At 37.1% G+C, this 12,571-nt stretch overlaps 1 protein-coding gene across 4 annotated transcripts; it reads right to left on the reverse strand.

The window, feature by feature from the left end:
- Positions 1-1,283: 1,283 nt before the first annotated feature.
- Positions 1,284-6,881, reverse strand: LOC106364887 (mechanosensitive ion channel protein 9-like). Of its 4 annotated transcripts, none has more exons than XM_048767440.1 (9): positions 6,573-6,881; positions 4,382-5,823; positions 4,167-4,287; positions 3,712-4,005; positions 3,417-3,619; positions 2,103-3,335; positions 1,919-2,000; positions 1,643-1,826; positions 1,284-1,530 (listed from the first exon to the last, which is right to left on the reverse strand). In XM_048767440.1, the coding sequence occupies exons 2-6, from the start codon at positions 5,737-5,739 to the stop codon at positions 3,095-3,097; spliced, it is 2,217 nt and encodes a 738-aa protein (XP_048623397.1). In that variant the 5' UTR covers positions 5,740-5,823; positions 6,573-6,881; the 3' UTR covers positions 1,284-1,530; positions 1,643-1,826; positions 1,919-2,000; positions 2,103-3,094. The 4 variants fall into 4 exon arrangements, with proteins under 4 accessions (XP_048623397.1, XP_048623395.1, XP_048623396.1 ...); XM_048767438.1 differs by having other exon boundaries at positions 2,090-3,335; XM_048767439.1 differs by having other exon boundaries at positions 1,643-2,000.
- Between the last annotated feature and the right edge of the window lie 5,690 nt (positions 6,882-12,571).

Raw genomic sequence — 12,571 nt, forward strand, 5'->3', positions numbered from 1 at the left:
TTTGAATGTTAGGGAACTATATATATTGTAAAAATTTGGATATTGTTTTATTAATATAAGCGCTATAATATAGACTAATATGTAAGAGTAACTCTAGTGAAAGGATATGCTCCGGTATCTAACTATTAAAGAAAAAAGAAAAAAAATCAAAAATAGAAGTGAAGATGTGATATCCCGATTCTCGTTTAAGATGCTTTAGAGCATCATTAGCGGTGAGCTCTTAAAGAGTTTCTCACCATTAAAAATATAGAAAATAATTTAAAAATGAGAGAAAATATAGAGACCATTACAAGATATCATATTGTCTCTGAATATCTTGAGTGCTGATTTAATATTTTATAAATGAATGTTGATTAAGTCGTAAATGAAGTAAGAAACTATTACAAGATATCAGTAATAAGGAAAAGGTCTTTTACAACATTTTGCTCTTCTTTTTTCGGTAAAGGCAGGATGAAGAAAACTGATGAGTGCTGCATATAAGTGTAAATATATGAACAATTTAAACGATTTTCAATGAAGTAAAACAAACTAAGTCATTTGCTAAGGTATTTTTTGGCCATGTTACGTGTATTAGGAATGTCTGATTGAGTTATTGGGAATACATTAAGATATTACTGGCATGGGCTTGGTGGCCCAATTTCTGTGAGGCATTAACCATAACCCAAGGATTAGGGAGACCATTAAAACTGCACCATTCTGTTAATCGCGATGAAGTCACAAAAATGACATTTATTAAAGGGTAAAATATCCCTAATACCTTTGGCTTAAAATTAAATAAACAAACAAAAACAAATAAAAAAAATGAAAAAATGAAATTTTTTATAGTTTCAGATTAGATGTTTTCAGATTCGAAATTTTTTATAACTTTTTTTTGAAATTTTTTTCCAAATTTTTTTTCTTTTCAAATTTTCTTTTTATAATTCAAAAATACTTTTTGAAACTGTTTTTTAAATTTAAATTTTTAATTTTTTAGTATTTATTTTTTCTTTTATAAAATTTTGAATCCTAATTCCAAAACCTCACCCCTTAACTCTAAACCCTAAGGTTTAGATTAATTAACACAAGAAGTATAAGCGTATATTTACCTCTTTAATAAAATCTATTTTTGTGACTTTGGGCTTTAAATGCTAGTTTAGGAACAAAAACTTTGTTTGGTTTGGTGCTATTCTAGTCTTTTTCTCTAATTTAAATGAACCTAATCTTTGAATCAGTTCAATGTTGATTCCAGTTTTTCATAAAAGCAAATTCGAACCATTGAAGTAACCGACTCTGATAAAAAAAAAGAAGTAAACCGACAAAAATCTTGTAAATTAAAGTATCACAATAGAAATCAATCTATACATTTAAAATACACCAAGTATGAATACACAAGAATCTTAGGACAGACTTCTACCAAGGTATCAGCTAATATCAAAAGAGAGAAATAAGAACTTACATAACCAGTCTATCATCTGAAAGAGAAGAAAGCATACGTTTGACAGCCACTGGTGTTCCTCTCCAATAGGCTTTCACAATCTCACCAAATAAACCCTAACAAAATGTGACCAAAGATCCAATTAGTCCACTGCACTGAACTAAACAAACTCAAGACTATGGATCCATCACCTACGATCAAAACTTGATTCAAAAAGAATACACAAACCTTTCCAATCATGGCTGCATTTGAGAAATCCAGCTCAACAGGGTCAATCTCCCAGTCACACTTCTTTGGAATTGGTGGTGGCAAAGGCTTTGGTTCAAAGTGACTTCCGTTTTGACTCTTCGTAGACAAAATTCAATCAGCCACAAGCATTAAAGCAGGCTGCTTTGCTTCACAGAGAAAGTTCCTAAATTTATTGCAATAATATTTTAATATTTCATAGCAATTTTTCTACCTCAAGATATGAAAGTTTATAACTTTGATATTAAAAAAATTCACATAAGATAAAACGCCATGAGATTTGAGTAGCTCGATCATTTTCTGCTTCCTAGCTCATATTAGCTTCTGCATCAGCCAGAGGCTTTCAAAACACACACACAACAAAAGTTTCAGATCAAACATGATATAAAGAGATAAAAGAACCGAATAACATTGAAAAAAAGAGTGTACCGTGTTCTTCCACCTGTTCTGAGCGTTGACATCAGCGCCAAACTCGATCAGACATTTAACAACATCAATCCACCCGAGACGTTTGGTTGTCGTAATCTCTGGCGTGAACCAGAGACGGATCTTTCTCCAGGAGCTTCCGGACTGTAGATGCGTCGTTCTGGTGCGCGTCGTGGCACAGGATCAGAGACGGTTTGCTCACGCGCGCCTTCTCCTTCTGTTTGTCGTATGCCGGTGCTGGCCCAGCGCTCGTTTCGCCACCGTCTCCAGCCGCCGACGTTTCGGAGCTCATCTCAACCGGTAAGGTGATGAGATTGTCGGAGTTGGTAATCAGAAAAGACTATTCTTCTCGATTTCGCTGAGGTTGTTCATCTCTGAGAGCTTGGGGATTTATAGTTTGAGTTTCCATCGGTTACTTTGGAGATGATGGGGTTGATTGAATGCTTGAGAGTGAGATGAGTGGGGTAAATCACGTTAAAGTTGGGCTTTACGTTTGTATTAATGAAAGTTGAAACTGTCGGCTACTGATCTTTGATTGTTGATGTTGAGAAGATGATACAGACAACACGACGCGCGCGAGAAGGGGGAGGGAGCGTGGGCTACACCGATCTACTCGGGAGCTGACAGGTGTCGAAAAACGCCTCTTCCTCCTTGATGAGGTGGAGGGCTGTGTGCATCACACAAGTCAACTTTATATATTAAGATTCTTTTTTTATTTTTCCTCTTTATTCAATTTTTTTTTCAATTCAATTCAGTAAATGAAATTTTGTTCAACTTTTTTTTCATTCATTTCATTTTTTACACAGTCACCAATTGAAGCCTAAGAATCATCATCTTCATGATGACATGTAACTACGAAAACATGTTGTAATGTTCCAGGATTAATATACAGGGGATACACACCAAAACGTAAACCGAGTTTTATAATTCAGTTGAATCGAAGCAACACATTTTGTAATAACCCACTTGTACTAGTGAAAATAAATGCAAAAGGACAGAAGGAAGTTATCATTTGTGACCGGTGAGACGAACATCTTGAGGAAGGAGGGTGTAATCAATCTCTAGGTCCTCGAGTATTCGTTTGAGCGCGATGACCAGCTCGGTTCTCCTGAGATTTTTCTCTACAAAAATTTGGAAGTTCATGGTGTGTGTGACGACCAGATTCAAATTCAGCTTGTTCACATTCTCAATCTCCTTCACGAACAACATGAGATCTGGATACCAATTTTGTGGGTTCTGCACCAAGTACCTAACCAAATACAGACCAATAACTTGTCGTCAATACTCAGTGAGTTAGTTGATTTAAGATGATTCTTGTTTTGATACTTACTCTGATATCTTGTCCTTGAGTGTGGCGATTTTCGCGGTGGGCGTTGAGAATGCGATGGAGAATAGTATTGAATCTCCCATATCTGGACTTCTGTAGAAATTACTTATTGGCTTTGAAATCAAAGTCGCATTTGGATAAAACACTTTCTCATTGTCAATCTTGAGGAACACCGTAGTTAAAAGATCTATTTGTTCAACCAACAACTTCAAAGCACAGAAAAAGAAAAGAAAAGAGAATTAGATGTTTTAAATGAGTAGTAATATTGAGCAAAAAAATTTCAAAGTTATTAGCTTACCATCACACCATCGACAACACAACGATCACCAACGTCGTAAGGGTGTATCACGAAGACAAACACAAAAGATTCAAAGATATTCTTGCAAGTGCTTCCGAACAAGAAAGCAAAACCCACGAATTTTGCGGAGAATACCACCAAAAACTTGGTCGTTAATACATCCAAAAGTATTAACCAAATGATGAATGTGACAACTGACAAGACTCCAGTTATAAGATTCTCCACCTGCTTAACCGCTGTTTTTGTATCGTTCAGTGCATGTCCTAATGCTTTCCTACTTGTGTAAACTTTAATCTGTAAAAAAATGGCAAACACTTGCTTACACACTTTAACCTACTCAAGACTAAACAAAACATCTCAAAACATGCATAGGTAGAAATAAAATAGACTTAAAGCGTTAACAATCCCACAAGAAAATAAGTCTTATATTTGGAAAGGTGTTTGAAGAATATTACCACCCATTCTGTAAAAGCATTGCGTGTGATTTTTCCAGTCTCGGCACCTTCTATTAATGGAGTTACAAGGTCTACCTCTTCCTTAATCATGAACCTTAGCAAGTCATCTTCCTCTATGTAACTGATCAAAGATTATATAAAAATCCAAGTTTGTATGCTTAAGATTAAAAAAAAACTATAAGAAAGTAGAGTATTGTGTGCACGAGATGACTTACCTAGAATTAGGCTGAGCAACATTGTTGAAGATATCATAAGCAACCGCCACAGCCTCCATCTCACAAGTTATCTCCTTATCAGCTCTCTTTTTCCGATTGATACTCTCATCTAAGGTGTTAGATATGGTTGAAGCTCCAACGGCTTCAATCAAGACCCGCATTGTCCAAGCAGAGACCTTCTCTTGTTTCATCTTGTGAACCTTTCCCATATCCAACACCTTCTTCTCTTTCACCGTTCCACTGGTGCTAGTGAAACTAAGGTGGCCCGTGCTCGGCTCACGCCCAACTCTCTCTGCCTCTTCGATAAGCGGAGGTCCTGAGAGAGTCTGGAGAACGTACTGGTGGAAGATAGACTCTTGAATCCTTTCAAAGAAGTTTCTGACGTTGAACTTTGATGCAAGGACTTTCAATGCATACGTCTTCGCCAAGAAAAGGATTGAACCGATGAGGAGGGAGACGATGGTCCACGTTATAAAATGTAGAAACCTCTTGGTCTTACGAGAGTGTTTATCATCATCGTCGAAGAGAAGTACCCAAGCAACAAGAATTAAGCTGAACCAAATGAAGACTTGAACATTCTTCTTCATGCTATGGACAAAGTACAACACTTTTTTACGTAGGAGATAGTTCCTTTCTATGATGAAAACCGCTAAATGCATGAACCAATTCGTCACGAACATGCCGCTAAGCGTTACCATCACAAGAACGCACCATTTCCAAACTTCCAGACCCTTAATGTGATGCTTCTTCACCGTGTCATAGGTTAAACTCACAGCCAAAGTGCATAGAGTGGCAACAAACAGTAGCAACTCAAGCATAGCTAGAGGTCTGATTCCACTACGCTTCACTTGGTGTAGTTTAACCTGTTTGTAGATTTCTTCATTTTCATCTGTTTCGTCCTCATCGACTCTACTCATGGCTGCTGAGTTGATGCTCCTATTCGATTTGTTACTAGGGGAAGTCTTGTTAAAAGAAGTCCTTGAAAATGAATTAGCACCATAATGTTCCTTGGGAGTTCCACTGTTTTCCTCAACTATAGTCTTATCGAATCGATAAGACTGTTGCTGCCCAAACCTTGAGTTGGACTTGGAGTAAACTGACTTTGAGAGAGATCTCCTTCGAACTAGACCTTCAGTGCTAGGACTTGGAACTTTAGGCGGCTTATGAGCACTTCCAGGTAACTTATAGATTTCAGGAGGAGGAATGCTTAGCGGCTCTAGTTTTGCAGTCTCTCTATCTGACATTGGTGAAGCCTCTACTTTGGAAGAAGGAGATGATGATGGATCATCTTTTGACGCTTCTTTATCTAAAAAATTGATTACAACTTCTCCTCCGTTGCTGGCTCTCCTCTCTGCCATCCCAAAGTCACCTCCAACCAAGAAGTTTGTGATTTGATTTTAATCCAGTGGCTCTTTGAAGATCCCAAAAAGTTATAGCAGTTCCTAAGAACACAATAGTATAAAAGTCTACCAGTGATTAGATCAGTCACCAACAATTAAGCTATTAGATACAATGACGCCAACTTTGGACAAAGTTATCACTGTTTGTTTTTCATGACCAAACTATTATTAGGAGCTTTTACTTTTTTTTTGAAAAATGTGAATGCTAAGCCTTAAAGCCTAAACCAAACCCTAAGGCTAGAACAAATGTCGTCAAGAAAGACCATTTGTCCTTAGTAAATGAGTATTTAACTACTCAAAACAACACCTAGGAACTTTCTAGAAAACCCACCAATTATCCAAAGAAGGCCGTACGAAAGATCACAAGTTTACCAAAACAAATATGCATAGTTTCACTGAAACATAAAACCAGTACGGCCTCTAAGAATATTCGAGATATGAAGTTATTAAAACAGGGAATAAAAAAGGTTACCAACATCAGCTCTTGGGACAGAAGCAAAAGAATGGCGATGTAGATCTTACAAGAGATTTTAATCGATGACTACCAGAAAACAAACAAGAACAGTTAAAATCACATAGAAGCTACAATGATAAAACAGGTTACCAACATCAGCTCTTGGGACATAAGCAAAAGAATGGCGATGTAGATCTTACAAGAGATTTTAATCGATGACTACCAGAAAACAAACAAGAACAGTTAAAATCACATAGAAGCTACAATGATAAAACAGAGCAGGTAAGGAACTCTGAATCATTTTGTGGGATAAAGGGAGAAGAACAGAAGATCTTACAAGGACACAGAGAGCCGAAGCAAGGAGTGATCTTGACACTTCAGTCTTGTTTTGCAAAGTACGAATTCCATTTTAAGTGCATTTTATAAACCAAACAAAGCTCCAGATTGATCCATAAAAGTACAAATGGGCGGCAATAAAACAAAGAGAATCACGTGGGGTTTCTGAGACGATTCCCATAAAAGTTTGTGCTTCTGATGAGATTGTTGATATATGAACGTATAAGATCAATGGATCTATAATCTTTTTTTGAAAATACTTATTGACATATTTTTCTTATGTCCAGCGAATGGATATATAATTTCTTTTTGGAGAAATATATACATATTTAAGCTTATATTCTTTTAGGTATTATTAAAATCATGATTTTCTATAAATAAATTGTTGTCCCATCTCCACCGAACTTGATGCAAAGAATATTACAAATCAACCTCATTTAATTAAATGATGTGCTTTACCTAAAAAACAGAAATGAAGAACATGAATTCGAGTAGCCACACAAATTGGTGAAGAATAAGGTTGTGAAGACTATTATTAGTACAATAATTCTTAGATATGTCACGGATTGGCCACTGACAAAAAAGATTGTGAAACCAGTGGTCTCTTAGGCTAATTAAATATTGATTAACCAATAAATGGAATATTACTTGGCCACTACATGAATTCAATGTTCATGTACGTTGTAGTGTATCACCGTTTCGTTCTTTTAACGATCAACTCTTGCTTAGAGAGGAGTGTTCATTTTTAGACTCACTCAAAAATTTCTCAGCACATAAACCGGGCCTTTTCTTTCTACATTGTCTTTTCCGGTTTAGTTTGGTTGACAAACAATATTGCTTGCGAATAAGGAATCTCCAAATCTACAAATCGAATTAGGTTGATTAATGTTTAGTGGTTTCAAAACCAGTTAAAGTACTAGTATGTTCTTCATTAGGATTCTAATATACCAACTATAGTGTATTATTCTACTTGGGAAACAAAAATGTGGCACTAATTAGAGTCTAAAGATTGTGACCACAGAACCACGACATATATAGTATAGTGGTTTGTGTTATAACGTCAAGATTGTGACCAGTGAGATGAGTACTTCTTGAGAAAGATCGACCTCAAGTTCCTCGAGTATTTTGCTAAATGGTCTAGAATCTGGTTTAAACCACTAGGTAAAACCGGTATTGGAATTAATGAGGGTTTCGTTTGATAAGAAGAGATAAATATTACTAAATCTGTCCATACCGAAAATGTAACCGAGTTTTATGTGTTCAAATCAAACTAAAGCAAATCATGTTGTAATATAGTACAAGTGGTAATGATAAATGCAAAAAAGACATTTAAAAAGTGATCATTTGTGACCGGTGAGATGAACATTTTGAGGAAGGAGGGTGTAATCGATTTCTAGATCCTCGAGAATTCGCTTGAGCGCGATGACCAGATCAGTTCTCCTGAGATTTTTCTCACCGAAATTTTGGAAGTTCATGGTATGTGTGACGACCAGATTCAAATTCAACTTGTTCACATTCTCAATCGCCTGCACGAACAACAAGAATTCTGGATACCAATTTTGTGTGTTCTGCACCAAGTACCTGACCAAAGACACACCAAGTTCTCATCAATACAGATTAAGTGACAGAGTGAGTGAATAAGCCAGTGAGTGGTTAATTTTTTTCCTATTTTCGCGCCCGAAGTTGAGAATGCGATGGAGAATAGTATTGAACTAGGTAATAACCCGCGTCTTGCCCGGAATGTGATTATTAGTTCGGTTTTAGGTTGTTTTTTGGTTTTTAATCTCCTAAAATATAACTATCATTTTAAATCAATATTTATTTGGTTTGCTCGGTTAAAATATTTTTTTTCTCCTGTGATAATCAAAAATTACTATTATTTGTTTGTTTTCATGTTATGAATCTTAGATAGTTGTGATGTCAAACCAATGGTTTCATATTATAGTTTCTAAACGGATAATAGTTAAAAAAAAAAAATTTATTAAGACAAATCAGTTTACTACAATTTGGTCGATAGTGAAAGAAGCATTAAGAAAAAAAAATATTTTAACTTCCAAAAAAATTAGATATTTCAGTTGTGGTAAATACTTAGTTATAAGGTACTCACGTCAATGTGCACATGTATGTGTATGTAAAAGTATATAAAGATGGTTGATAAATATATAAAGATACTATTAATTAATATTAAATGACATTTTTTCAAAATAATACATGAAAAATAAAATTCTTAAAATGAAATTATCTAAAAATAAAAATATTGTAAAATTTATATAAACTATAATATATAACTTATATATAATTCTTTAAATATATATATATATATATACATATGCATATAACGGATCAAATTGGATATTCGTTCCTATAAATATTGATATTTGTGATTTGCTTTTTTTTACGGACATTGCATTTTAGTATTTGATTTGCTTCGTAGAGTAACGGATATCTGGATTTTTCGGTTCGAATCAAAACGGATAACGAATCGTATCAAAATTTATGAATAATTTGTCCAGCTCTGTTCGTAAACAGTAAAAATAACGTAAAGAAGAGCCATGCATGTGAGTATTATATTAAAAAACGTAAAATACATAATGTGAACATATTTATATAGAGTTTGGCTGAAAAACTCTCTACATGTGACATGTGTCCATTTTAGTGTGAACGCATTTATTATAATGCTTCTACACGTGACATGTGTCCAGTTTAGTGTGAACACATTTATTACAATGCTTCTCTTTTAGTATATAAGGGATCTCCCATATCTGGACTTCTATAGTAATTGCTTATTGGTTTTGATATCAAAGTCGCATTTGGATAGAACACTTTCTCGTTGTCAAGCTTGAGGAATTTGGTAGTTAAAAGATCTATTTCTTCAACCAACAACTACAAAGCACAAAGAGGAATTCAACAAATTAGAAGTTTTTAATTAGTAGTAGTGAGAAGATAAAAAACTTGAACGTTATTTACCGCCACACCGTCCACAACGCAACGGTCACCGACGTCATAAGGGTGCATCACGAATACAAATATAAAAGATTCAAAGATATTCTTGCAAGTGCTTCCGACTATGAAAGCAAGACGCCAAGACCCACAAGTTTCGCGGAGAAAACCACCAAAAACTTGGACGTTAATACATCCAGAAGTACCAACCAGATGATGAAGATGACAACATACAAGACGTCGACTCCGGATATAAGTTTGTCCACCTGCCTAACCGCTGTTTTTGTATCGTTCAGAACTTCAGTGAATGTCCTAGTGCTTTCCGGCTTGTGTAAACGTTTATCTGTAAAAATATGGCAACATATGCTTACACACTAACCTACTTATAAATTCAAACAACATCTCCAAATAAACATGGACACAAAATAAAACCAAGGCAACCCTAACTTGTACATGTTTGAAGCGTGGCCGTCCAACCGCAGGTGCAAGTGGAGCGTCGAATATGGTTTGGACCAAAAAATAAAAAAAATTAAGAATTTCTGGAAAAAACATAAATTTTGGTCTAGAATTTTAAATTTTCAGATATAATGATGCTACATTTAAAACTTATAATTTCAAAAGAGACATCAAAAACATATACAAGGTTTACCTATTTAACTTTTAAATCTATTTCATTAGATTGTTAAATATACCGTTAATATTTCTTTTTTTAATAAGGCCTGGAAATAATTTGAGACTGCACTAGTCTACAGTGACCAACAAGGGATAAAGCCATATATTTTGGAAAGGTGTTTAAAGAACATTACCACCCATTCTGTGAAAGCATTGCGTGTGATTTTTCCAGTCTCACCACCTTCTATTAATGGAAGTACAAGGTCTACCTCTTCTTTGATCATAAACCTCAGCAAGTCATCTTTCTCTATGTAACTGAAACGAAGCAATATCAAGTTATTATAATTAGGATGAAAACTAGACTAAATCACAATGTTTAGTGTGATGAAACTCACTTGTGGTTGGGTTGAGTGTGGGAACCGGAATTCACACCGTCGAAATTTGTTAATCGGAGGAAAGCCAAACTAACTTAGCCTTCCCTGAAGGTCCCGGTTATCTGCTTGGTCACGCACAACACAATCAATATGAAAGAGTCGAAAGTAATAAATCGTAAAAGAGCGAAAAGAGAACAAAGAGGTCTTATTTCCGAATTCGCGTTTGAGCGTGAACAACAGGTAAGATCCTAGGCCACGAGAGCTGTCGGTACGTTCGCTAGTCTAGCCACCTAAGTTCTAACCTAGTCGAGTAGCAACTCGATACTAAAAACGGAAAAATGCCTAAATTGCTCTAAGTATTAAGTTTGCTCTGAGAAAGCCCTCTCTTGCTCTTCGCCTTAAGCCCTCCTTATATACTCTCTCTAGGTCGGTTTTCACTTTTTCCTGGGCCGGATTCGTCGCGAGACGGGCTTTTCCATTTTTCGTCACCCTTCATGATTATCTTCGAAAACTTGACATTTATCTTTTCCTGCGAATAAAAAATAGACTGTCATATCAGCCTTAGGCTCAAGGTGTTGCGTTACATCCAGACTGATCCTATTCTCGACGCTCCTTGGTTCGCATCTGCGAAAAACTGTCTTTTACTTGATTAACCATTTTCCAAGAATGTCTAATTTTCAAGGATCGATCGAGAGTTGGTTATCCGGAAAATTTCATGCATTGATTCCGTCGTGACCAGTTTTGACCCCAACAGTTAACTCTCCCCCTAGCTAGCTAGGATCCGTGGACCTGGGTGTGAGGTACTAGCTTGCGGTATGACTTATTTTGATGGAATTAGACGTAATCGTTTGCCGAAAGTCCGAGAATGAATAGTAACATTTTTTCCTATATATAGGTAGAGAAGGTTTTTTTTTTTTTTTTTGCAGCGAACAGTATCCTCCCCGCGACCCCCAGGGACCTGTTTGCTAAGCACAATCTTCTCCACAATGGTCCGTTCTTTTGGGATTCCTTCACTCTAGACAGGATCCGTAATGCAGTGGCGCTCTACTGATCGCGAGGCATCTCCCGACCTTTAAGTGCATCGGACATGGATGAGCCACACCCCGACGTTGTTCCCAATCAGAGGGAGAGAGTTAGGCCCCGAAAGGACAAGGGAATCGCTCTCGAAGACAAAAACTTTGCCTCAGAAGATCTTCCGCTACCCGAATGGAACCCGGGTTTCACCCCGGGTGATGAGAGTGGAACCAGCGAGGCTCCCCTTCCGAACGACTTCTTTGCCAACCTTCCTCTCGGTTTTACTACTCCAGCGTCACTGGATGAAGCGTCGAGGAGAGAAGTGGTCGTGGAAGGTTCTCGGTTGATCAACGAGGTTTAGTCTCTGAAAAAATATTTTTTTGGCGAGTCTTCATTTTTCGCTTTCATGTTTGACCCTTGATTTGTGTAGGGAATGCGGGTCTTTAATTCAACGCTAGACGGAAGTTTCAGAGAGGCACGTCTTTCGCACTTTAAGGCCGAAGAGATCGAGAGGAAGTTCATCCGTTTTCAGAACGAGGTTGCGGAAAGAGAGCACAGAAAGGCTGAGTCCCATTCCCGAGCTCTCATTCGTGCGGAGAGGAAAGGGAGGAGGGCGATTGATGCTGAGTTAGCGAGAAGAGCTACATTGTTTGATGCTGAGTTCAGGAGTTTCAAGGACGCTCAAGACTACGTGGGTGACTTCCGCGAATGTCGCAGTTCGGTTGGTACCCTTTGGAAGTCGCAGAACGCTGATTTCTCTTTTCTCTCCGAGGTTGCTGAGATGTCGGGCCTCATGGATAGGTGCGCCAAGGCCGAATCGATGGTTCTTCCAATCGAGGGGAGGATCGGAGAGCTTTGGGAACCCATCGAGGTTTCGGAGGACACGACGGAAGCGGGAGCCGATGCTGCAGACGAGTGAGGAGAAGTGGATCAGCCCGCGGACTCATTCGGAGCCTCGATTTCCGGGTATCTTGACCTTGATCTCTGAAGGTCGTCCGGATTGTTTTCCCTTTTCCTTTATCTTTAGATTTCGTGTAGTGTTTTAAGTCGAGTGTCGCCG

The sequence above is a fragment of the Brassica napus genome, chromosome C9 (assembly GCF_020379485.1).
Source record: "Brassica napus cultivar Da-Ae chromosome C9, Da-Ae, whole genome shotgun sequence".
Lineage (NCBI taxonomy): Eukaryota > Viridiplantae > Streptophyta > Magnoliopsida > Brassicales > Brassicaceae > Brassica > Brassica napus.